The sequence below is a fragment of the Panthera uncia genome (genome assembly GCF_023721935.1).
Source record: "Panthera uncia isolate 11264 chromosome B2 unlocalized genomic scaffold, Puncia_PCG_1.0 HiC_scaffold_24, whole genome shotgun sequence".
Taxonomy (NCBI): Eukaryota; Metazoa; Chordata; class Mammalia; order Carnivora; family Felidae; genus Panthera; species Panthera uncia.
In genome coordinates, this window is record NW_026057580.1 from 117,889,842 (window position 1) to 117,916,105 (window position 26,264).

The 26,264-nt window shown below is 64.0% G+C and overlaps 1 protein-coding gene across 2 annotated transcripts in view; it reads left to right on the forward strand.

The window, feature by feature from the left end:
• KIF25 (kinesin family member 25) overlaps positions 1 to 10,602 on the forward strand; it is a 45,149-nt gene extending 34,547 nt beyond the window's left edge. The window contains exons 9-15 of one of the 2 annotated variants that reach the window (XM_049654603.1): positions 1,019 to 1,093; positions 3,275 to 3,424; positions 6,768 to 6,944; positions 7,919 to 8,070; positions 9,204 to 9,377; positions 9,716 to 9,871; positions 10,328 to 10,602. In XM_049654603.1, coding sequence (XP_049510560.1) covers positions 1,019 to 1,093; positions 3,275 to 3,424; positions 6,768 to 6,944; positions 7,919 to 8,070; positions 9,204 to 9,377; positions 9,716 to 9,871; positions 10,328 to 10,482 — 1,039 coding nt within the window. In that variant the 3' untranslated portion in view covers positions 10,483 to 10,602. The remainder of the gene's footprint in view (positions 1 to 1,018; positions 1,094 to 3,274; positions 3,425 to 6,767; positions 6,945 to 7,918; positions 8,071 to 9,203; positions 9,378 to 9,715; positions 9,872 to 10,327) is intronic. The other variant, XM_049654605.1, reaches the window with a different exon arrangement.
• The last annotated feature ends 15,662 nt before the right edge of the window (positions 10,603 to 26,264 follow it).

A 26,264-nucleotide genomic window follows, 5' to 3' on the forward strand; every position in this document is an offset into this window, starting at 1 on the left:
GGGCACCTGAGTGGCTCAGTCAGTTTTGAGTCCCGACTTCCACTTGGATCATGATCTCACGGTTCATGGGTTCGAGCCCCACGTTGGGCTCTGTGCTGGCGGCTCGGAGCCTGGAGCCTGTTTCAGATTCCGTGTCTCCCTCTCTCTCTGCCCCTCCCCTGTCCATGCTCTTTCTCTCCCTCAAAAATAAATAAACATTAAAAAGTAAAATAAAATTAATCCTGCTTCTAGAGATAACAGGGATCAATTGGACATTATGAAACATTTTAAAAATGAAAGAAGAGAAAAGTTTGGTTCCAGCCAAATACGAACCTGTATTTCAGGAGCCTCAGCTTGGATGCAGGGGGCACTCGATTCCGTACATCTGCCCCCCGAGTGCTTTGCGCGCTCGGTAGTCTGGCACAAAGCCCGCTCTGCGGCTGCATTCCGGTCTTGTTTCAAATTGTGCAGTGAGCTGCATTTTTTGGAAGTCCTTCCTGCTTGGCTGTATTTGTGGGAGCTTCTAAACACAGAGCCACACTGATTCCCTCACACAGCAGACACCCCGTCCTGGTGCCCAGCTAACCCGGGGCCTAGGAAAACAATACTGTTTGTTAAGAGCTCCAGCATAAAAATCAAATGCTGTGTATCAAATGTTGCCTGGACTATGATTTTTACACTATTATTGTTGGACCCACTTAAGTGGAGCTAATTTCGTTCCGGGATAATTACATGGTATCCTTTCTTTCTTTCTTTCTTTCTTTCTTTCTTTCTTTCTTTCGCTTGCTTTTTCTTTCTGCTTTGCAAGCATTCATAATTTTGCTTATTGTGTTTTTATAACAGAGGAGACAATTCTTCTGTCTTCCTTAACCTCTGTTAGCTTGAAAGGCCATGGAATTAACCTTTTCTTGTTGAAGGAAAAAAGGGATCTTGACGATGTTGGGGCTCCTATGGGAAGTGGACGAAGATAGCGTTCTCGGCAGGTTTTCCTGCTTGGTTACTGAGGTAAATCTCTTTTTCTTCCAACTGTGCCTCTCAGAGTTTATGGCCCCGCGGAATCCCAGCAAGCGGTATTTGGGGATGTGCGCCCCCTGCTTACGTCACTCTTGGACGGGTGAGTTAAAACATCTCCAAGGTCAGTGATCACAGTTACAGGCAGATGTCATTCCTGCTACAGGATGAGTGTATCACGTTAGAGCCTGAGCATTTCATACAACGCAGAGCAACCCGTAGCCCCGTTGTTGATTAGTGGCCATGGGGGGTTGGGGGGGGCTGGGTGTGCCAGGAGAAGGACCAAGCGGGACTCGAGGGAGGGCGTCTGTGAGCACACCTGCCTCGGGTCCTAAAGATGTTCTAGTCACGTGTGTGCGGGCTGACGGCCATGAGCACCTGCTCCGGTTCTCTCTGGGATTGTTTGTGCATTTTAGAATTTTCAGGAGGTCTGTGAAGCACGTTAACTCTAGATTGAGGAACTCACCAGCCCTTCGAGAAGGAGCCTCTGGCCCCGGGTCCCACCTTCGGAGTTGCTGTGTCTTTAGCAATGAGTGGAGCCAGGTTTGTGTAGCTGACACAGAACGCCAGGACTTCCTACCTCAGGGTGCCTGGAGGAACCCCAGTTTGGAGGCGGAGGCTGCGTGCAGTGTCCCGAAGAAGGCATGTTTGTGTTTGCCCGGCAGAGGCTGCCACACGGCCAACGTCGGCAGCACGGAAGCTGTAACGACAGGGCTGTCTCCGCCCGCGGCGTTCTAGCATCCAAACGCACGGCGGGGGCCCGAGAGGGGGCCAGGTCCTCACGGGAGAGCCACGTGGCTCTCGTGGCACACGCCCGCGGGGCCCACCCTGCACTATGACAGCTTCTGCTACAGCTCTTCTCCCGGAAGAGCTGAATGTGGGGGTTTTATATCCTCCCCCAAAAGTTCTTCCACTGGGAGCCACGGGAGAGCTCTGTTTTCTTTTAAGCAGGCCTCTCTTTAGTAAGCAGGTTCCAGAAATAGAAAAGGCGTGGTGGTTGCACGATCGTCCCCAGAGCTGCCTTTCCACTTTAAATGCGAAACAGATGGCCTTGTTAAGTCCTGAGAGGCTTTCTTCAAGAGGCTTCCTTCCTCTCCACGTCCCTAAAGGGTTCGCAAGGTCCCCGTCAGGGCTCGCTTATCTGCTGTGGTCCAAGGTGTGCACACGCCTGTCCTCGGGGCAGGGGCAGGTGCGGGGAGGCTTTTGTTACCAAAAACGCCGGGTGGTAGGCCCCCTGGGTCCCTGCTAAAGGCAGCAGCCAGTCAGAACACTCTGCAAGGTGCTGTGATCGAAGCAACAGCCTCTGTGAGTTTGGCTTGCTGGGGATACTTCAGGCTGTCATCGATTAAAGGTCGATCAGTTAAATCAGCGTCTCTGAGATGGGCCCTGAGCCACCTCTGAGGTGCACGGTCTCACCTCCCCCGTGACGTGACGGGGGTCAGGGCTTAGCCTTCTGCCCCTGGAGGTCTGGGACACCTGTACCCGCACAGCCCCGCCTATAAATCCACATCATTTATCTATTTATATCATATCCTATAAATTTACATCTATTTCAAATACTGTTTCCATGTTCCCATCTTTCCGTTGTTTCGGGCTGAAGAAACAGCTGGAAGGAAATGTAGAGGGCCAGCCACCGTCCGTGTCCCCGGGGACGTGACCCGTCTGTGGGGTGTGGGGGGCCGCTCGCCTGTCAGAAACGCTGTGGCACACACCGGCTGACCGTGGGTGTGGAAACACCCAGCCCCTTGAACTAACAAAGCACAAGAACATGCCACGATCGTTAAGCACGATGCTGTCAGCAATGCCCCGGGTCATGTGCGTGATGGGGAGGTATCGTAGGACGGCCCAGGACAGCGTGCAGACCTCTGCGTCACTCCACGTGCGTCAGAAGCCCCAGCTGACCGGGCTGCACGGAAGGTGGACGGGGACGACAAGGGGTCTCGCTCAGGCCGGAATCCCCGCGTGCACCTTGAGCGCAGGGCGCCAGCAGCGGGCGCCTGGAGGAAACACGGAGTCACGGAGGAGAAGCAGGTGCCGATGAGATACGTGCTGTGTGTGTGGACGTGACTGTGGTTGAATCCCGTGCTGTGAACCACATGGCTGCAGGGATTGCGCACAGAAGAGCTGCAGTTCTAGGAAAGCCTGACTCGTAAGGGCGGGAGAAACGGACTACGGAGCAAAATGTGTGGCATTGTCCATCCAAGTAAACGCTTTTCTTAGAATCCAGTCAGGGCAGGAGACGCGCCGTGCACTTTCCGGCACTCAAATCCGTGTTGGGTTTTAGGTACAACGTTTGCATCATGGCTTACGGACAGACAGGATGTGGCAAGAGTTACACCATGCTGGGTCCACAGTCCACGGGGGAGCCCGTCCCGCCGTGGGAACCGCACAGCGACCTGGGAGTCCTGCCCAGGGCTGCCGGAGAGCTCTTCAGGTACCTGGGGGGCAGCGAGCAGGGGACCAGAGCTGCGGGGGTGGGGGGACGGGAGGGTGCGGAGACCACACCCGGTGCTCCTCCCAGGACCCACGACAAACCACGCAGTGTTCAAACACTCCACGCCTCGGTACCACAGACGCTAAAAATTCTTAAGGCACATTTATGTCGAAACGCTTCGTTAAGACAAAACCGCTGGAAGGAGATCCCTAGCGAGACAGCTTCCCTGGCCAGGAGAGGGCCGCGCACGGAGTTTTTTCTGTTCTAGAATGGGAAGGGGACCGAGGGAAACCTCCGTTGTCCTTTCCCCGCCTCCTGGCCCTGGAAAGAGCAGACGCATCTGGTTTACTTCTTTGGAGTTACAGGGAGCTGGGCACGTTGGGGACGCTCCTGTCCCGTGAACACATCCCCACAAGGGACCCGCTGCATATTATGGTTTTACCAACACAATTACTCTTGGAAACAGATAGCAGCAGGCCGTCCTCTGCAACCCAAGTTACCAAGGAATTCTGGAACAGAGCTGTGGTCCCACACTCCACCCCCTTGGCCCACACACCAGCCCTCCCTGCCTTCAGGGAGCCGCCCTGCAAGATACACTTTCTTGGGGTGTCTAGGTGGCTTGTTCAGTAAGCATCCGACTTCAGGTCAGGATCTCGCGGTCTGTGAGTTCGAGCCTCACGTTGGGCTCTGTGCTGGCAGCTCGGAGCCTGGAGCCTGCTTCCGATTCTGTCTCTCCTCTCTCTGCCCCTCCCCTGCTCATGCTCTGTCTCTCTCTCTCTCTCAAAAATAAACATTGGGGTGCCTGGGTAGCTCAGTTGGTTGAGCGACCGACTTCGGCTCAGCTCATGATCTCAGGGTCTGCGAGTCGGAGCCCCGCGTCGGGCTCTGTGCCGGCAGCTCGGAGCCTGGAGCCCGCTTCGGATTCTGTCTCCCTCTGTCTCTGCCCCTCCCCTGTTCACACTCTGTTTCTCTCTGTCTCCCTCTCAAAAATGAATAAACACAAAAAAGAATTTAAAAAAAAGACACACCTTCTCACGTTTGCACACCGCTGACTGCAGCCGTGTGCAGTGTTCCCATGAAGACGCGGCTCCTTGCCCTGAGATTCGGTTTTTGTCCCTGTGTCTCCTTGCCCGGCCCTTCTGTGTCTTAAAATCAGAGCCAAAGACATAAGAACTCCCACACAGCCTAATATTTTGGTGCCTCTTCAAACCGATATTCTTTAAACATTTGTGCACACAGACACGTTCATTTATTAAGTTTACTGACCAGCTGTCAGCACAGGTGAGGTTGTGCTGTGTAACAACCATTGTAGAAACCTCAGTGGCCGCGAGGCCAGTGAGGGGGCCTGCCCCTCCTGAGGGTGTGCGTTGTCAGAGATGGGGGAGGAGGGCCCGTGGCCAGCCCTGGCCTCCTCCCCCCCCGCCCCGGGGAGGAGCACATCAGTCCCCAGGGTGGGTGGGGGGCTTGTGGACAGCGGCTCAGCCTGCCCACCGTAGGTCACAGAGACCTCCATGTGGGGACACTGAATTTCAAGGGGCTAGAACCCCAGCGGGTGTCATGGGCGTCCTCAGCAGAGCCAAGCCGGGGCTGGCCCGAGAGCCGACGGCTTCTCCCCCAGGGAAGCCTCCCCGGGCAGTGGCCCGTGGCTCTCCCAGCTGTCACGTGGAAGGAGGGACACGGCAGGGACCCGGGAGTCAGGGAGAGGACCCGCGGCGGATGCCCCGGGGAAGGGGCCCCGGGGCAGCGGCCGGTCCAGCCTCTGTGCCCCTCACTGGAGCCTTCGGATCTTGGAGGATGTTTTCGTGAACCTTTCACCCTAAAGAATCTTGGTCTCGGACGGCCGAGGTTACCAAGGGTGGCCTTGCCATTGTAAACACGATGACGGCCACCCGGGGACCCTCTTGGGCCCTCCTGAGCCCGGGGCTCCCACTGTGTCCTTCCCGGGTGATCTCAGCCAATCAGCAGACGTCGGGAGGGTTTTCTGGCCGCCGGGCCAAGGGCACGAGGGATTCACAGGGTGAGCGTGGTGACTTTCCGCCCTCAGTAAGTCCAGAGTGAAAGCAGCCGGGCGGTGACGATCCAGCAGCACGTGCAGAGGGGGGAGGGGAGGGGAGGGGACGCCCGCCCTGCCTCAGTGCCCCCCTTTGGAACCTCGTGGGGCCTCGCACACCTGTGTGTAAGACGCATCACACTGTGCTGTAACTGGAACACGTGTACTTGCCGGCCACACACCGGCTTCTTCGAGGCAAAGACCGAACCGCCTTTCAGCACTGTTGGCAGAAGCCAGCGAGCTGAGGGACAAACGAATCAATCGAGGACCTAATTTCCCGGAAGACGATCTTCACAGGAGCTCTCCCTGTATTGTGTGGATGAGAAACTTCTAATCCGGGTTTTGTGACAGCCAGAGACACGACCCGTCACCCGGGGCAGGGAACCACGCCGAGGTCACATTTGTGATTTTCTGGCATGAGGAGGGGACGTGCGGCCCCCACCCAGCGGTGTCTCCGGCTGGAGGGTCACTCTGCTCGAGTCCCCCGGGGAGACCCCAGCACCGAGAGTAATCCCAATCCGAGGTCTGTGCCAGGAATTCTCTTCCTGGGAGGATTTAATTTATTTTTCTCTCATTTTACCTTTTTTCATTTTCGTGACCGTGTCACCAGGAGACAATAATTGCCCATTTTATTCTTGGCTCCCTCGTGGCTCCTAAGGAAACCCCCGAGCCGGCAGCGCCTGGATTAGACACACCCAGACTGCGTTTTCCCGAAGTGCCAGACCGCCCACACGGGTTCCAGCCCGGGGCCAGGACTCCCTTACGGACAGGAAGGCATCCTAGCCAGAGTGAAATGGGCCTTAACTGTGTGCGTGTCGGGGAAGCCGTGACCCCCACAAGACACGGGGAGGCCTCAGTGATGAGGGGCTGTGCGGGTGGCCACTTTCCCCCTGGGTGGGGTTGTGGGTCTGTCTCCAGGCGTGTGGACGAGGCAAGCCCCAGTTCCGGAACAGTGCTGGAAATCCTCTGGGCTCCTGTGCGGGGATGAAACTCGGGAGCAGGGGGGCTTTCCGAGTCGAGGCCACGAGTTCTCTGTACCTCTTCTCCTCGTGGGCTTGGGATCCTAAGGGTACCGAGGGCCAGAATCGTTGATTTAGATACAACTCAGATAAAATCGCTGTTCCCAAGGCCGTTACCCTACAATGTAAAGAGAACATTCCAGTCTTCCTGCATGCTTGTGCTGTTAGTAAGATGCTGCCCTAATGCCGAGTGTTGTCACCTCCTTCTGAAAGCCATTCTTCCACAGCTTTCTCCAAGGGGTTACCCAAGTCCCTTGTGTCCCCCCATCCCCAGGCTTATCTCAGAAAACCCGTCAAGGAGCCTGAAGGTTGACGTGTCGATAGTGGAAGTTTATAATAACGACATTTTTGACCTTCTGGCCAAAGACGGTCGCACAGCAGCGTCTGGGCCCAAGCGTGAGGCGCTGACCGCCCAGGAGGCAAAGCCGGAGGTCTGTCTGCTGACCCGAGAGTGAGTATTCCGCGTGGCCCTTCAGCCACTCACGGGACCCCAAGCAGAGCTGGCCACGCCTCCCTGATGGGCCCTTCCTCCCGGGGACCACACGGCGCTTTCGTGCTTAGGATGTGTTCCGCATTTTTCAATTTGCCTTAGAAATTATCTTTTTTAAATGACAATTAAAACAGACAAGTCCGTTAACCTTTTAAAATATCTTGATGAAAATTTGATAGAACATGTTCTATTCCCGAAGAGGGAACGAGCCCGGAGAAATGGTCTTGCCCGCCGTCCCTCGGTCACGTACAGACGCCCTCATTCCACTGGCAGGCACCAATAATTAACCACCTTGTAAGAAAGGACGTCCCCTTGTGTTGATTAAATATGCTCCTAAAGCTCCTAAATATGCTCCTGAATCCACGTCTGGGGGGTGGGGGGAGGCTGGGTCCCCTTGGTGACGAGGGCTAGGGCGGCGAGACTGGCGTCCCAGAGTTAGTAAGTGAAGGGTCTGCAGCTGTTTCCAGTGTCTGGAAAAACCTACAGGAAATGATGCCTTTGGCCACAAATTTGCACAAAGTAAGCAGAACTTTCAGCTTTTGTCTGATAGGCTGAACAAAATCGCTCCTGCTGATGGGAACCTCTGCTTAGGTGTTAGTCACTAACTAGAACAGGGAAACAGACTCTTCCTGGAGTCCGTGGGGGCGTAATAAATAAAGGAATGCTTGATGTTCAAAAGGTTGAGAACCTCCACTTGGCCCCCCCAGACGGTTGAATATTTCAGAGTAAAGCAATTCACAATAAGTAAGCCGGGCGTCAGAAAAGGAGAACGTCTGATTTGCTACGCCTTATTTTGTCTAAGCTGTGCTCCAGACCTCTCTCACAGTGGGCACACTTGGTTCACGTGGGCCGAGGGTGGAGGGCGTCCCTCGCGTTGCCAGGGGCCAGCTCCCCATCACCCCCCCGCCCCCCCCCCCCCCCCCCTGCTCTGCCAGGCCCGTCCACAGTGCCACGGAGTTCATGGCGCTCGCTGCTGGGAGCCTGCAGCTCAGGGCGGAGCTGGCCACCTCAGTGCACGCCAATTCTTCCAGATCCCACCTGATAATAACGGCGACTCTGACCACAGCCCCCGCCCGTGGCAGCCCCGGTAAGTGGCCCCGCGCGCCTGGTCAGGGCACGGAATGAAATCCACGTAAAAGGAAAGGAGCCCGCGCACCTGCAGGCTCTGAGGCATCATCGCACGGGCCCCGGCTGGGAGTGGCGAACACATCTGCAGGCTCTGGAACCAGGCTGGGGGGAAAGGGGATGGGGGGTGGGGGGGGGGTTCTTCGTTAACCAGGAGCGGGCGTGTTTGCATCTGGGCACACCGTGCACACGTCACCTGTGAGATTGCAGATGCGATGTGGGCTTAGAAGGTCGCAAACCCGAGTTGCCAGGGTCTGTCTCGGTGAGGACGAGGACCAGGGCCGCGTACACGGGCCGCCCACCCGACTCTCCAGCACCGGCGCGCTGCCCGGCCATCAGGCCCCGAGGCTGGGAAGGACGGAGCCCGAGGAGCCCGACTTCTGCCAGCTCACGGAGCCAGAGCTCACCCGCGGAGGAAGGCTGCGGCAGGGCCCGACTTCACACGGCGGTGACACAGACGCCGGGTGCCAGCGGGTCAACGCTCACTCTGCCTGCAGGCCGGTGTGGGCGGCCCGCTCCCGCCCGCTCCCGCCCTGCGCCCCAGAGCTCTGCCTGACTGGTCCCAGGAGGGGCTCGCCCGCAGGGAGGGGACATCTGTCCGGGAGCCCACGGTCGGTCTCCACACGTGGAAACGCAGCAGAGACCAGGGTGGCTTTTATGTTCGTTTTTGTCCCATTCTGTGTATTTTTAATGTTTTCCACGGTGAGCATACACTACTTAGGTTTTTAAAAACTCTCTTGAAGAAGCCGTCTTGGGAATAGCACGCGATGAGATGGACACACACCCCAGAGGGAGGCATGGGTCTGTCGGGATTTCTCAGGAGGATTCGGAGACAAACGGTGGGGCTCACAGGCTTTTCGGACTGGGTTTTAATCAACTGTCGTGACCGAACATTTCCAAGAATGTCACTCTGTTCGTGGGACGAGGTGGGCGCGAGCCCCAGCTTCCGCAGCGGTGGCCTCCCTCTGGAAGCCCCTCCCGCCGCAGCCCTGCCCACCTGCAGGGGGAGTGAGTTCCTCTCCGGAGGGTGGCGCTCCGGGCAGAAGTCCCGTTCCACAGCGCCACTGAGGGAGGCCTCGTGGACCCCCCTCCTAGGTGCGCGTCACCCCCGTGCAGCTGAGCAGCAGGCCAACGGGCCGTGGCCGGAGGGGAGCAGGAGGAGCGCGTCGCGGGGCAGAGCCTGGCCTGGGGCCCTGGGGGCCCAGCGACCCGCGGAGCAGGTGCACGCCAAGCTTCAGCTCGTGGACCTGGCCGGCAGCGAGTGTGTGGGTGAGCGCAGGGCAGGCACCTCTCGGGGGCCAGCGGGCCGTGCGGGCCGTGGGTGCCGGGCACTGTTCCCTTTTGCTGTCTTCTCTCCCGTCCCGCCGTGGGCGCGGTCTCACCACCGCCCCCAGACGTGAGAACCCCCAAGCCGTGCTGTTCTCCGCGGCTCTTGCCCACCTGTTCCTGGTGAGGCGCACTGGGGGGTCTCCCCGGCCGGTGTGCCCCCCACGCAGCGCACGCACCCTGAGACGTCCTGGTTTTGCTCTTCCTGGCTCGTTCCTTGACATCGTTAAAGACTTTGTCGCACATCCTAACTGTGTGGCTGGGTCTTTGCACTTGCCCAGGTGTGTCTGGAGTGACAGGATCGGCCCTGAGGGAGACTTCGTTCATCAACCGGAGCCTGGCGGCCCTCGCGGATGTCCTGGGGGCCCTGGCGGAGCGTCGAGGCCACGTCCCGTACCGGAACAGCAAGCTTACCCACTTTCTTCAGGACGTTCTCGGTAAGGGACCTCCCCCGGGATGCGACCCGGGGCGGTGACCTACCGCCCTGTCCCCTGCCCCGGGCACACCCGCTCCCCCTGGACATGTCCCCCCGGGGGACTTCCTGGCTCCCCGGGTCACCGTCGTCCCTCCCACAGCATTTCTCGGTCTTTCCTCGGCTCCCCGTTCCCCCTGGTCTTGGCTGTTCCTTCAGTGCCGCTCAGCCTTCCCCGTCGTCCGAAAAGCGAGGCAGCTTCTGCGGGGACCTGGGTGCGGGGGCTCGGGAGGGTGCCCCGCCCTGCAAGGCCGGACCCCGCGGCCCGCGCCCCCAGCAGGAGGGGCTCGGCCCCGCCACCGCTGGGGGCCAGGCCCGCGTCCCTGCCGGCGGTGCCCCAACCCCACGCGGCCTCAAGTCGTGTAGAGACGCCGTCTTTCCTCGGGGTCCTTTCCACCTGCTGCTCCGTCCTGTCATAAAGGTGGCGACGCGAAGCTGCTGGTGATCCTGTGCGTGTCCCCCTGCCGGAAGCACGTGGCCGAGACGCTGCGGTGCCTGGGGTTTGGGGCCCGGGCGAGGCAAGTCCAGCGCGGCCAAGCCAGAGGGGGCAGCCCCGCCCCCCGAAAACCCAGGTGACGGAGAAGCGGAGGCCGGGTTGCACGTGGCAATGGGCTAACCCCCCCCCTCCCCCCGAAACGAGTTTCCTGTTGTCACTTGACGACGTCCGCGCCCGAAAATGAGCTCATTTGTTCCGGACTTCCTTCCGCCTGTTTTCAAGGAAACGGCCACACACGCCGACCCTTCAAGGCGGCAGAGACCCCCAGGCGCATGCGGGCGTGTCCGAGGCACCCCTCGGGGTTGGGGGACTTGGGGGCGCTCTCAGGGACAAGCACGGGGAGCCACGCTGCGTGCGGCCGGAGGGGGGTGCGCAGACCCGGCAAGGCCCCGGGATTGGAGCGCCGGGGCGGGACCGCGGCCGCGTGGCCGGGACGGATTCCTCCGCCCCCAAAGCCCCTGCCGTCACCTGCGAGACGCCGCACAGCAGCCCCCGGGGCGCGGCCGTCTCGCTCCTCCTCCTGACGGCCCGCCCGCAGGCCGACGTCCCAGAGCCGGGCGTGACGCGTGACGCGTGACGCGTGACGCGGCTCCGGGCGGTGCGGCCGCGGGCCGCGGGCCGCCTGACGCACAAGCGCGCATGTCACCGCGTCGGCACGGTGGCGGCTGGAAACCGTGCCGAGACGCAGCGCAGGCGCGGCCAGGCCGACGCACCAAGCGCGCGTGGGTCTGCGTTCGCGCCCGTGCGGCTCAGACGCAGCCTCCGGAGTCACGGTGGCACCTGGTCCCGGAGCGCAAACGGCCTCGCTGTGAGGAGACTGCGCTCAGGCCTCAGCTCGAGTCACGGGGGCGGAGGGAGCGCGCGGTCCCCGGCGACGGGGCGCGGCCCGACGGTCCCGCGCCCCGCGTGTGTCCGCCCGGACGGGCGCGGCCTCCCCGCAGCCCCGCGTCCCGCGCCCGCCGCCCCGGACGCCCCTGGGGACCGGGGGCTCCGGCCTCTCGAGGCTGCCGCGGTGGAGGCCCGGCTGTGGGGGCGTCACGGCACCGGGGCCCGACCGCGCAGCGGCAGGTGCGTCCGCAGGAGAGCGAGCGAGCGCACGGCCCGGACGCGCCCTCAGGGGCCCTGTCGGCACTTGGCCTTGGCCGCCCGAGCCCCCAGGTTCTCGGCCGTCGCTGTTCCGTGTCGGCGGTGATGACGCCCCAAACCTCCGGTCTCTGACGCGGAGAACTGGGCCAAGTCAGAAAACGCTTCATCTGAGGTTCCCTCCCAGGAACCGAGCCCTGGCCTCAGGGCGGGCGTCACTGTGCGGGCGCCAGAGAACGACCCGGGGCTCAGGGCCTCTCCCCGACCTGCCCCTGCCCCCCGTGCGGCTCTGGGGGCTGCACACAGCACGGCCTGGCTCTGTCTCCTCACCCCACGGGGCCCGGTGTCTCCCAAGCTGGGGGCCCAGGGGCGTAGGAGGGGTGCGTGGGGGGGGGGCTCGCGGCCAGCCCATGGCTTCCTCGGCAGCACCACATGCCCTGACACTCGTGGAGCACTGTACCCATTGGGCCCTGGGGCCTTCACCACCCCCCCCCCACGGCCACACGCTGGAAGCCCACCCACGGGGACACTATAATCAACCCAACAAACCCCCCTGAAGACTCCAGAAGCAGGATGGGAATCAGTCCTGCCCTAGCCTGCCCCTCCCCCGGGACCCCTGACATGATCACGACATCTGTGGGCACGGGGTGGGGGGGGGTTCACGAGAACGAGGGGTGTGTGGACTAGAACCCACTCCCCAGATGGGGGCCCAGGCGCTGCTGTCCCCAGACAGGACAGGTCTGACATGAGGGCCGAGGGAGGCAGCCCGCCCGTCCTCAGTGCAGACACCTGCTTCAGGCCCCCCCGTTCCCCTCTGGGGACTCTGCCTCCCAGGCTTGCCCTCCATCGACAGGCCAACTGCCGGCCCTGTGCTGCCCCCCCCCCCCACCCCATTCCCTTGCTCAGGCACAGTTCCCACCGGCGGGCGCCTGCCTGCGTCCACGTGCACAGGCCCCCCCGCTCCCCCCCGGGGCTGGTCTCCCGCATTCTTAGAACCTGCCCACAAGGATGCTCTCTCTCCCTTCCTCGGCACCCCCCACCCCCAGCCGTGTTTTGGGTGCTGAACGAGTGTGATGTCAGAAGGAAGTCACATCCCCCTCAACACTGACTTTCAGTTGGTGCTGTGGCCCGAACGCGTGGCCTTGAGCCCTTGTGTCTACAGTGAAACCATGGAAGGGGCCACGTGGGGCGCAGCCGTCTCCGGGGTGGGCTCGGCACCGAGGCGGCCACAGGGACCGAGTGGCGTGGGGGTGGGTGACCAGGGGCAGCCAGCAGGTGGGGGCGGGGCGGGGAGGCCGGGGCTCGAGGCCACAACGGGGACCGCTGGGGGCGTCCTGCTCCTGCGGGAAACAGGGTAAGATCCCTGCTGGTGACGTAAGTGTGCGGTGAGTGCTGGGACCCAAGTTAAGAATGTCCAGTCGGAACGTCGCAGAAGCTGGCGAAGAGCGCGGACCATCCGAGGTTCCCAGCACCTCCCGTCTTCTGTCCTCCTTCGGGGCGAGGCCGGCACCCCCTTCTGGAGCATCACCGCCGGCCATCTGGCTCCTGGTGCTGGTGCCTTCGGGGCGTGCTCACTGGAAGCTCGAAGGTCGCAGTGGGCAGCATGAGAGGGCCGTCAGGGCTGCTGTCCCCGCCCGGCCGTTCCCCCTTCCAGTCCCCGCGTGCGTCCCACCAGGCCGGCCCCGCCTCCTGAAGACCAGTGCTGTCCCCGCCCGGGGCGGTCACCCGAGGACCCCACAGACAACCCTACCCGCCTGCAAGTCTGCTTCCCTTGGCTGGACCTCACACGCCGGTGCCCACAGGCTCGGGCTCCGTCCAGGTCCTTCGGCGAGAGGCCAGCGAACCAGCCCTCGTCGGGCAGTTATCGGGTCTTAACCGCTTGTGGCGAAAAAGTCTCCATTTTGCCAATTTTAGAAAACCACGTAGCTGTGTGCTGCTGGGGCCCAAAGCCGAACACTGTTGGGCGTCGTGGCCCCCCTGCTCCCGCATGGAAGAAACAGGCCAGTCTCCTCGGAGCGGCCAGGCCGCTGTGCCGGGGGCCGTCTCGAAGAGCCCCGGTCTCCCGGACGGACGCCCTCGTCCTTGGCCGGCCCGCTCTTCCCCTCTGCCCTCTGCTGAGTCTCAAAGCCCACACAGCGGTTTTGAGGCCGCTGGCCGTGGAGTGAGTTGGCTTCCTGCAGAAAGGACGTCTTGTACCCTGGATTCTGTCTCCCAGGGAGCTTGGGCCAGGTGACCAGGGGCCACGGGGCACAGAGTTCACAAAACCAAGGGGAAGGTTAGACACGCCCTCTGGACTCCTGGGTCCAGGTTGTCCGTGCACTGTGGGTCCCCCACGACGCAAGTCCCCTGCACTGGGCAGCCAGGCCCAACAAAACCGCCACCGGTGCATGTCTGCACCCACACCCCCACAGGGTGGCGGCCAGGGCGGCTCCAGGGGGCACCAGAATCCCCCCACCGCACCGCAGGGCAGGGGGGTCAGGGCAAACCTGGGCAGTCGGCCCAGGGATCTGCATCGAACAAGCCCTTGGGGTTTTGTGACCCTACACCTGCTAACTTGACCTCCGGCCTCCACTTTCCCGAGCCGCCTGCCCGTCCCTCAGCTCCAGGGCAGGCTGGGTGGGCTTCCCTTCCAGCCCCCCTGACAGTGGTGCGGAAGACGCGTGGGGGCCTTGCCCTGTGCCCCTGCCCAGCACACCCCTGGGGGCCACACGACCCTCCTCACCGAGTGGACACCCGTGGTCTCGGCATGCGGCTGAATCGGCCCACTTAGCAGCGCCAAGCGGCCCCAACCTGCCTTTTCTCACAAAGCAGCCATCCCTGCTAGTTAAGAGCCATCTTCCAGGAAAATGTCAGTTTTGCCTGAAAGACAAAGTCCTGACCTACACAAAAGGAGAAGCTGGTGTTCTGACTTTCCTGTCCAGCTGCTCTGGCCTCAGCTGTGTGTCTGGCTTTCACTTCTTCCGGGTGGGCGGGCGGGGAGGGAGGGAGGCCACTACCAAGGCCCCTCTTGGCCTCTAATTGTGCCGCCCGCTTACCCCAACAGCCAGACCTCACCCGGTGGTTAACAGACACTTGGCATAATTTTCTCGTCTGCCCTCGGGGCCTGAGGAGGGACGGAAATAGAAGCCCTTGCAGGGTTCCAGTTCTCAGGGTCAGCCAGCGGTCCCCACAGCCCCACTGCCAAGGACACGGGGCCCTGGGCCCTGGCCGTCCTCAGGGTGATGGGAGAGGGGCCTGGATGTGAGGCCCCACCCGCCCGCCCCCCAGCACCCAGGCCTGTGTCCCACGTGTGCCAGCCCACTGTGTCGCGTCCCCCCCGCACGGCAGGGCCCGCCCCTCCTCGGACGCCCAGGCAGCACAGCGTGCCTCCAGCGCCCTCTTGTGGCAGCTGGGGATAGACGCGGCGTCCCCCAGGGCCGTCCACCTCACCGAGTCCACCCGCCGCAGCAGCCAACCCTCCTGGTGCCACCGGGGCACCTCCGCCCCACCCTGACGCTCACCTCACCTGACACCTTCTTTGTGCAACAGCAGATCAGTCTGCCGGGCTGAGCCCCGGTCCCCAAAAGTTTCCTTACCGCAAAGGAAAATAATGCCCATAGATCTTAGATCAGGGTGGACCCAAGCCCATTTGTTGCTACAGGGACCGGTCTAGCAGGGTTTGGAAAATCACGGGGAGAAGCAACCCCGGGTCGCCCAGAGGCCTTCCGCCCGCTGGGCCCCGCTGGGCTTCCTCACGCTTCTGCCCCCGGTGGTCTTGGGCCTGGGTACTTCCCGCACGGGGGCCAGACGGGCAGCCTGGGACACCTGTCGCCCCGACCCTGGCCGTCACCGTGTTCTGAATGTGCATGTGCCTTTCATCCCCACCTGCACCTGCCCAGGGCTGGCCCATCACCTACCTTGGTGATGTGTGTCTGATGAGGGAGATCAGGTGACCACAGTGACCCTGGCCATCCCTCTTGGCCCATCCCCCATGGCAGCAACCTCTGACCACACGTGAAGGTGGCTAGAGCAGCCTCGCTTCCCTAAGCAGATTTGGAAAATGTGGGCTCCACGGGGCACAAATGTTCCTACGTGTCCCCCAGTCCAGGCAACGCGAGGACACGGCGCGTGTGCACGGGACAAGCCCTCGGCGGCAGCGCATGTCCCCCAGGTTAACCACCGCCCAGCCTCCTGGCTCAGCAGCGCCGGTTGGGCCAAGTGTAAATGGGAGATGTGTATTTAGGTCCTTTATTACACGTGACAGTGTGCACACACCCAGATTTCCTTTCACAGAAAAGGTCAGGAAGCCCGGCCCGGGCGGCATCAGACTTGCCGTGTGCATGTGTGCGTGCACACACAGACCCACACACGTGCACATGCATGTGCACACAGACCCACACATGCGCACACGGTCCCGTGTGTGCATGCACGCGTGTACACATAGGTGTGGACCCATGCACATATGTGTGCGTGCACGGACACACTCGCACATACATGTGTGTACATGTGGACCCACCTGCGCATGTGCCCCCACACACGTGTGCACACACACACACACAGGCTCAAGTTCTTTCCTCTGTCTCCAAAATGAGCCCGAGCTGGCCGCGCCGGTGTGGCCTTCGGCGCACGAGCACGGGAGATGGGTGATGTCACAGGCACAGGGCCTCGCTTCCAGTCACCCAGTGGCAGCGGGCTTCCAGTCACCCGCTGAGTGCTCGGGACTACCAGACGGGCACACGCCAGTCCATCTGATCAAGGGGACAGCAGGTGTCAGATCCTGTGCAGGGCAGAGGCGGGAGGGGCCCGGGTAAAACGAGCCGCACCCTAACACCCGTCAGGCTCAGGGCCTGTTACCACCCCTCTCGCACCGCACCTGCTCCCAGCGCCCGCTCAGGTCTCTGGACGGGAGGCAGGGGCCCACCTGGGGTCGGGAGGCGGCCGGGACGCAGCGCCAGCCCGGCCTTCCTCCGGGGACACAGGCCGCCAGGCTGCTGACGCGCACCCCCTCCGCCAACGACTCTGCTCCATCCAGGTGGCGGCTGGCCGCGGGAAGGCCACCTGGCAGCCGGGCCTGGACCTGGGGAGGGGAGCGTGCCCCGGCCCCGGGAGGCCGCCCCGCCTCTGTCCTCCCAGCCTGTGGAGGCTGGCGCGGTTCTCCTGCCCCGGTGCTCCAACCCCAAGCTGGCCGCTGAGGCTGGGGCCGGGCCACGCACCTGCCGTCACGTGCTGCCTGCTCACGGCCTCTCAACGCACCGATGGCACGGCCCCGAGGGCAGGGTGCTGTCCCTCAGAAGCACGCTTTTCCAGGACCCGCCACGGCATGACCTGTAAACCTCCGCCCCATCGGGAAGGCCGCGCGAAGCCCGGAAGTCTCTCCAGCCCCAGACGTGGAGCTTGGGTCCGGGCCGAGGGGGCGGCTGGGTCAAGTCCCCACCCTGCCCTATCTCACCCGCCGCCTTCTGAGCCCTAACGGGTGACCCGCGCTGCGGGAGCCCCGGCTGCCCCTGGGGACGGCGGGTCAGTGACCCGCGTGACCTCTGCTGGAAAGGGACAGGACGCTCGCTCGGTCTTGGGAGGCAGGGCCAGGAACATTCAGAATCTGCATCCTGGCTTCTCGGGATGGCCCAGCCGCCTCTGGGGCTCCGTAGGCCCCGCAGGGACCGGGCGTCCATGTGCCGCTGCGACTCCAGACTTGGAGCCCTGCGGTGAACGCATCGTGTGAGGGGTGGGCAGGGGTCACCCACCGGCCAGGTCTGTCGTGGGGTGACAGCTGGGCCCACACCTCACAGAGAGGCCTCCGGGATCGTGAGCAGCAGGGGCGGCGGAACGGTCTAGAGGAAGCTGGGGCCGGTGCAGTGACAGGTGACCGTGACCTTGGGTCAAAGGCTCCCAGAAGGGGGTGCCCCTGGGCTGGCCGTCCGCGGGGGGGGGGGGGGGGCTCCGTGCAGAGGGAACCGGAAGGGTCTCTCCGACACGCGGGAACAGCCAACATCTTCCTTCCAGAGTGGATGGGTGGGGGCCACCCCCGAGCCACCTGCAGACAGGGTGGCCATGACTTGACTTCTGCCTCCTGACACTAAGACAGAAGGAGTCTGGACCCATCATGGCGGGCACGAGAAGCAGGTCCTCCTACTCCCTCCAGGCTTCTCCTTACGGCTGGCGGGTGAACCCATAGGAGGAGGGTCTCGGTCAACAGGGCGGTGGCGGGGCCTCCAGTGCACAAAAGGGCGGGGGCCAGGGACTGTGGACCAAGCCCTGCCACGTGGATGCATCCGTGCCGTGTAGACAGAGCCCACGTGGACAGGCCGTGCTGTGTAGATGGAGCCCTGGGCGGACAAGCCGTGCCGTGTGAATGAACCCCCGTGGACGAGCCGTGCCGTGTGGATGAGCCCCCCGTGGACGAGCCGTGCCGTGTGGATGAGCCCCCGTGGACGAGCCGTGCCGTGTGGATGAGCCCCCCGTGGACGAGCCGTGCCATGTGGATGAGCCCCCGTGGACGAGCCGTGCCGTGTGGATGAGCCCCCCGTGGACGGGCCGTGCTGTGTAGACGGAGCCCCGGGTGGACAAGCCGTGCCATGTGGATGAGCCCCACGTGCAGAGCCACACCTCTGGGTGTCTACACCACAAACTCTTCTGGGAGCTGGTCCTCCCTGCACAGGACCAGGGAGAGGCATTTCGAGGACCTTACTCCGCAGGGTCCCAGTGGTGCATGGTCCAGGCCTTGGCAGTGCGGATCTGCCTCTGGGATCTGCAGAGGACAGTGTGAGTGCGTCTGCCTTCCCGCCCTGCCTCCTCGTCCTTGTCCACTCCTCCAATTCTGTCCTGCCTGCCCTGTCCTCCATGCACCCTGCTGGCCCACTGTCAGCACAGCCTGGACAGGAGGGGACTCCCAATCCCTTGTGCCCGCTGCGGGAGCGAGCCCCTTGGGCAGGGGTGGGGCACAGGCAGTGGCCCCTCTGTCCTCAGCCAGGGCAGCTCAGGGAGGGAGTGGCTCCTTCTGCGTGGGCCCTCCCCCTCCTCTCCTGTCCTGAGGAGGCTCCTACAGGAAGGGCTTGGGTCTCCCTCTGGGGACCTGACATGGAGCCCACACCCGTCCCGAGGGGACTGGGGGCTACGTGACAATTGGGGTGGGACACAGCCCTGAGCTGTTTTCTTGCTTTGAACTCATCAGACCTGGTTACTATTTGATAGATCTTAGGAAGATCCAGAAGCATCCACAGAAGTCAAGAACAGCCTCCCCCATTTCACGTGTGAGGAAGCTTGTCCAGTGCCCAGGCTCTGAGGCGGCTGCCCCGGGTCCCGTCCAGGTCAGGGCCCAGCTAGGGGCCATCACGCTGAACTACCACAGCCACACAGGGAGGAAACTGGGGCCGGTGCCGTGACAAGTGACCGAGACCTTGCGTCAAAGCAGCAGACGGCCACGCGGGACCCCTGCATCCAGGCCAATCATCGCCGTTTGTGGGCACGTCCCGTCCATCATCTCTGGGCCCAGCCAGCCACCTGCCCAAGGCACTGTGGCGTCTGCCCCATCCCTGGGTCTAGTCTGTCCCTCCCTGGGAGTCACGTCACAGCCTGCTATTCTCTCTGTCCAGGGCACCACCCCCAGGTCAGCTCTGAGCCAGGAGGGGAGCCCCCAGACTACCCCGAAACCACTGCCCTCTGCCCCTCCTCCTACCCCTGGGGGCCTGGAGCGGCCCCTCAAGCCCTCACCACCCAGGGAGGGTGGACTCCGCCATCCAGCAAGCACCCAGCCAGGAAGGTGAGGTCCCTGGGGAGCCAGCGTCCCCTCCCACCGCCTTGTTCCCCCAGAAGCCTCCCCTCCCCGCCCCCACTGCCTCACTGAGGTCCGGGGCTCTCTAACTGGAGGCCTGTGGTGGGCCTGGGCGGGCCAGGAAAACAGGTGCAGGAGCCCAACATGGACCCACCCGGGGACATACCTGGTGCAGGGCCTCCGAGCTGCGGCCCCACGTCCTGATCGGCCCGACCTGCGCGGCCGCCAAGGGCTCCTTGCAAGAGGCTGTGGGAAGGGTGGGGGATGTGAACCGGGCCAGAGACAAGCTCTTACCTCTGTGGAAGGATGACTCCTCCCCTGGGGGGCCCTGGCCCTGACTCCTCCCCTGGGGGGGGCCCTGACTCTGACTCCTCCCCTGAGGGCGCCCTGACTCTGACTCCTCCCCTGGGGGGGTCCTCACTCTGACTCCTCCCCTGGGGGGCCCTGACTCTGACTCCTCCCCTGGGGGGGCCCTGACTCTGACTCCTCCCCTGGGGGGGTCCTCACTCTGACTCCTCCCCTGGGGGGCCCTGACTCTGACTCCTCCCCTGGGGGGGGTCCTCACTCTGACTCCTCCCCTGGGGGGGCCCTGACTCTGACTCCTCCCCTGGGGGGGCCCTGACTCTGACTCCTCCCCTGGGGGGCCCTCCCCTGGGGGGCCCTGACTTTCACTCTTCCCCTGGGGGGGCCCTCACTCTGACTCCTCCCCTGGGGGGGTCCTCACTCTGACTCTTCTCCTGGGGGGACCCTTCACTCTGACTCCTCCCCTGGGGGGTCCTCGCTCTGACTCCTCCCCTGGGGGGTCCTCGCTCTGACTCCTCCCCTGGGGGGGCCTCACTCTGACTCCTCCCCTGGGGGGCCCTGACTCTGACTCCTCCCCTGGGGGGGGCCCTCACTCTGACTCCTCCCCTGGGGGGGCCCTGACTCTGACTCCTCCCCTGGGGGGGGGTCCTCACTCTGACTCCTCCCCTGGGGGGGCCCTGACTCTGACTCCTCCCCTGGGGGGGTCCTGGCTCTGACTCCTCCCCTGGGGGGGTCCTCGCTCTGACTCCTCCCCTGGGGGGGCCCTGACTCTGACTCCTCCCCTGGGGGGGGTCCTCACTCTGACTCCTCCTCTGGGGGGCCCTGACTCTGACTCCTCCCCTGGGGGGGCCCTGACTCTGACTCCTCCCCTGGGGGGGGGCCCTGACTCTGACTCCTCCCCTGGGGGGGCCCTGACTCTGACTCCTCCCCTGGGGGGGTCCTCACTCTGACTCTTCCCCTGGGGGACCCTCACTCTGACTCCTCCCCTGGGGGGCCCTGACTCTGACTCCTCCCCTGGGGGGTCCTCGCTCTCACTCTTCCCCTAAGGGGGTCCTCACTCTGACTCCTCCCCTAAGGGGGTCCTCACTCTGACTCTTCCCCTGGGGGGACCCTTCACTCTGACTCCTCCCCTGGGGGGACCCTCACTCTGACTCCTCCCCTGGGGGGGCCCTGACTCTGACTCCTCCCCTGGGGGGGTCCTCACTCTGACTCTTCCCTTGGGGGGGCCCTGACTCTGACTCCTCCCCTGGGGGGCCCTCCCCTGGGGGGCCCTGACTCTCACTCCTCCCCTGGGGGGGCCCTCACTCTGACTCCTCCCCTGTGGGGTCCTCACTCTCACTCCTCCCTTGGGGGGACCCTCACTCTGACTCCTCCTCTGGGGGCCCTCGCTCTGACTTTAGACCCGGAGCTTTCCTGCACCCCGTCATCCAGTGGCCTTGATCTGCAGCGTAGGGAAGAGGTTTTCTGCAGTCACACACCTGGTCACGCGTGTTCCCTACTGAGGTGTCTGAACCCCCTGGAATGTGGGAGGCTGTCCGTGGGCCTCCTCGCTCAGGGGGTCCTTGGCTGAGGGACGGGGAAACCGGGGAAGGGTCCCAGCCCTCCCCACCCACGGGCTTGCACCACCCCATCCTTCCTCAGTGGCATTTGTCCAGGCACAACAGGCCCTTACGGGGCAAACCGCGGATCAGCAGTGTTGTTCACACTGGACTGCAGACCACAAGCCTGGACACAAACACAGACAGCAAACCAGATGCTAGGTGTCCACAGGTGACTCCAGGGGACCCTGGGTGGTCGTGGGTGGCTGGGACCTGCAGCTGGTCCCCACAATTGCCCATCACGTCCACCGCCCAGAGTGCTGCAGACGGTCAGGGGACAGTGGAGCCAGTGGGACCTTCCCTGGGTGACAAGGCAGGGCCCCACACCCCTGGACGCCGCAGAGGCATCCCTGGGGACCCCGGGTCCTAGATCTCCTGGAAACCTCTTGTCTTGTGAAGCTAGAGAGGAACATGGCTGAAACACTCCCTGATGGCCGGACGACGGACGACGGGCACCGGTCAGGTCGGGCTCCCTGAAAGTCCTGAGGGCCCCTCGTGACCCGCTGCAGAGATGGCCGAAGGACCCCCACCCCAGAGCACACCCGCAGGGAGGACCCCATCACGCGGTCTCTGACCCCAGGCCCTAAGGCCGCCTCGTGGTGCTGGGGGGTCAGGCCACACTGGGGAACTGGGGGGCCACATGGGAGTCATGGGACCGTGCACCCGGCCCCGCTGGGGGGTCAGTGCCTGTCACCCCAGCCCCACAACACTGGCCCTGCTGGGGGCTGGCCGGGCACACACTCACCGTCTCCCCGGTCCTGGGCCTCCCCCTCGCGCCCGCCTCCGCGGCCACCGTCTGTGCCATGGCTCCTCTGGCTGGTGCTGGGGCTGCAGGGTGGCGCCTCCCCACGCACAGCCTCGGTGCCCCAGGGCTCGTCCACCGACACCCCCCAGGGCTCTGCGGGCCCAGCGTCTGCCTCGATGCCTCGCAAGCGGGGGCTACTGCCGCTGTCAGCCGAGCCAAGGGACGGGTGCTCCAGGAGCTGCCGGCCACCACCCCCGCTGCGGGGGGAGCCCGGGGAGCCCTTGTCACCCGGGTCTCGGTCCAGGTCCAGCGTGTCGCTGACGTAGGACTCCCGGTAGTGCTGCTTCTCTGTGTGGGGACAGGAGGCACAGCGGGGAAGAGCGGGCTCGGAGGGGACACAGGTGCAGTCTCACATGCCTGGAGCCACAGGGTCCCAGCGGTGGCCCCGGGATCCTGCCCACGCCCCCGGCTGGCGCTGAGGCCCAGGGGACGCAGTGTGAGGGGAGGGAGGTGCCACCCAGGGATCAGGGCCCTGTGTACCCGTGGCATTTGTCACCCACAGCCAGTAAGCTCCGGATACGTGCCTTTGTAATGGTTCCCCGGGGCTGTCCCACCGTCCCCAGTGTCAGGGACCCCAAGCAGCCCCCACACGCGAGCGGACACGCTCACAAGCGCACGGGCACACGCGCACGCTCGTGTGTGCATGGCCAGGGAGCCCAGGAGTCCCCCAGCCCCTCAGCCTTCCTGCCACACCTAGAGAATTCCTTCCCAGAATTCAAACTGTCCCCAGGCCCCGTCCTCAGAATCGGCCTCCTCCCCCCTTCCAGAGGACACAGGAGCCAAGAGGCCGCTCCCCCCAGTGGGAAAAATGAAAGGTGCCCAGAAGCAGCCCGGGCGGCCCCCCGGTGCCCGGCCGCGGCCGGGGCACACCTTCCGCCTCCTCCAGCTGCTGCAGCCTCCGCAGGGTGGGTCGCAGCGTGAGCCGCAGCAGGTGGGTGGCGCTGAACAGCCGCAGCAGGTGGCCGGAGCGCGAGGCACAGCCCGTGTAATACACCAGCTTCCGCGCCGACGGCGGCCCGTCCGGCTGGATCTCCAGCCTTTTCCCCTGAACGAGGAAGAGGCAAGATGTAATCTTACAAGAAAACCACGTGACAGCAAGCGTGTTAAACACGGGCCGTGACCCCAGATAGGAAGCCGCCCTCGATAGGAAGCACAGCACCCCGCGCTCAGGCACGAGAGGGCGGGCCCGGAACATCGCGGACGGCTGGACACTCCCCTCAGCCCCCCGACGGCCGCGTGCGGGGCAGCAGTCCCAGGACGGGACGCCAGGCCTCCGTCTCGCCGTCCGGAGGAAAGGTCCACGGCAAGTCTGCGTCCAGGGCCCTCCCCATCCTGCGCCTCAGCCCCGAGGGCCGGGCGGGGCCCAGGGAGGCCTCCCGAGGCCAGGACCAAGGAACGGGGGCATCTGGAGGCTGCAGCGGTGAGTTTCCGTGACCTGATCCTCATCCCCCTTGTTTGCTCCACATCAGAACACCAGGCCACCGGCGGCAAACGTGCCCTGCGGCCAGGTCAACAGGGTCAAGCCCTAGACGCCCCTGGGTGCCGGGTCTCAGGCTGTGCCTGCTCCCCATGGAGGATGAAGCCCTCCCACCTCGATCCCACCAGACACGCACCAGAAACACCAGCTTCCCGATGTGGGACCAGGGGAAGTCATAGAGCAGCTTGGGAGCGTGGTCCGCCTCCTGCAAAGCCGCAGAGAGGTGCTCAGGACAGCCGGCCAGAGGATAGACCCAGTGCAAAGGTTCAAGGGGAAGGGTGGGGGAGGGCGGTGGACGAGGAGGGGCGGGGAGGTCGGGGGGGGGGAGGGGGGGGGAAGGGAGGGGAGGCGGGGAGAAGGAGGAGGGAGGGGGGAGCAGGTGGCCACTCCAGGGGCTCTTCCCCAGCACCTGATAGACTTGCATTCCCTTGAGGGTCAGTCCCAGGACGATGGTAGGCCTGTCCTCCTTCTTATCCTGAAAGGACGCCAACTTCAGCGAGGCGACAGCCTGTGCCCGGGGTGGGGGTGGGCCCGCCAGGGATGAGCAGGGTCCCGCTTCCCCTCTGATGCCGGAGGCCTGTCAGCCACCTCCCTGCCTCCCTCACCCCCTCAGACTTTCATGTCCCCAGATATCTGAGCTCCTTAAGCCCCGCTCACGGGCCCGGGCCCGAGCCGGCCAGCCGAGGGGACGCCGTCCGCCCGCCCTGTGCTGGGGTCGGCGTCCTGGCCGCCCCGGGCTCTGCTCCTCCGGGCCCCTCGGGCAGAGGATCTCCGAGGCGGCCCGGACTCCCAGTTCCGCCGGGGCTTGACCCTGTTGACCTTGTACAGCCTGAAGAAGTGGACGGGCACGTCCTCGAGCCGGCAGGCCTCCCTGATGAAGCGCAGCACCGCCTCCTTGGGGTCGAGGCCCCGCTGCTCACGGTGCACGGCGGGCGCGTGCCGGAGGATGTAGGCGCTGCTCCTCTTGGCAATGATCTGGGGAAGAGGCCGCGGGCCTGTGAGGCCCTTCCCGCTCTCCCTCCGCCCCCTGCGGCCCCTCACCCGGCCCTCCCCTCTCGGGGACTCCGCACGGGGCCCGGGGGGCAGAGAAAGTGCTCCGCCGGGCTCCCCCGGGCTCCGCAGCCTTACCCACTGCGGAAAGTAGGCTTCCGGCTCGAAGTACCTCCCCACGTGGACCAGCTCCCGGTGGTTGCCCAGGTCGGCCTGCAGCCCGTAGGCGGCCAGCAGGAAGTAGGCCTCCTCGCGGTGGGTGCACTCGGACCTCAGCACACGCTCCTTCAGGTGGCAGTAGTACAGGTGCCTGGCCGTCTTGTCCCTGGAAGGCGTCGGTGGCCTTGGTAAGAGGCCAGATCTGGCCCTGACAGATGGTCCTGACACAGCCTGCCTCCTCCTGCTGCCCCCGGCCCTTCCAGAACCTTCCACACAGCCACCCAACCCCCACTCTCCAGAACCCTCCACACAACCACCCAACCCCCACTCTCCAGAACCCTCCACACAACCACCCAACCCCCACTCTCCAGAACCTTCCACACAACCACCCAACCCCCACTCTCTAGAACCTTCACCACAACCACCCACCCCCACTCCTGCCCTCCTGCAGGCTGCAGGTGCAGGGACTACCGTGTCCCCAGCAGCACTGACCGCATGCGCCTCACATGCCTGGGCTCACCCGGTGGGCTTTCACGGGCCCAGAGAATTCCTCTGACATCACGGAGTTACCTTATGACCCTGCCGTCCTCCACGTAGTACTGCACCCTGAGGAAGCTCACGAAGGGCGCGCGGGGCCTCCCACCCTGCAGGGGAAGCGCAGCGAGAAGACGCGGGCCGGATGGAAAGCGCCCAGGAGCCGGCAGCGGGACGGTTTCCACGGCCAGCGCCCCACAGGTGTCACACCGGCTCCCGCGAACGCCCAGGTGGTGATATGGCCGGGCACTTTCCTGATTTCCGCGATGCCGTGACTTCTCAGAAGGAGACCCCCGGGCGTGCTGTCTGCAGCACTCAAGGGCGCCCCGCGCCCCCCCCCCCCCCCCCGCTCCGCCAGCGGCAGCTCTGGGGCACCTCGGGCAGCCCCGCGGGTGGGCCGGCGTGTCCCTGCACCAGACACGCGCATGGCCGCCCTCGGGCCCGGGGACGGTCACTTACTTTGTGCACTTGCCGCTTCCAGTCCTTGGGGAAGTACTTGCTGATCTTCTGCTCCAAATCCATGAACATGAACTCGTTGTCTAAGAGGACAGGCAGGGCCTTAGTGCCACAGGGACCCTCAAGGGGTCAGCTTGTCCCGCACCAGCAGGGAGGAAGCCTAGGGCTGCCTCAGGCCGTCAGGGGCGCAGGAGAGGGGGCACTTTGGGGCTGTCCCCCGCTAACAAGAGCACAGTGGTCTCGATGCAGACGGCCTGAGCTCAGGCAGAGGGCTGGCCGTGACGGAATGGACACCTTCTTTCTCCCCCCACCCCCCCTTCATCCGCACATCTTGGGGAAACAGTGCTCTATACGGATAACCCTGAAGCCCCCAATTAGAGATGAGGCCCCCCCCCCCACCCCGAGCCACGAGAGCTGCCTGCAGGTGGTACCATCCACTTCCTCCCTCGGGCACACAGGTGACCAGGCACCCCCACCTGAGGCCACGCCCTTCGGAGCCCTGCGGGCGGCGCTGTCTCCCACGCGCGTGCGCAGTCCCTCCGGCTCTCCTGCTCTCCCCCAGACCCTCCACAGAGCCCGGGGGTCTGCAGAAACCAGGAGCTGGGAGGTCGCGGAGGCAACCCCAGGGCAGAAGACCAGGCTGGGTGGCTCCCCACCTCCTTCTGCCAGCACACCCCACTCTTGGCTTTCATCCATTAGAGCTCCAG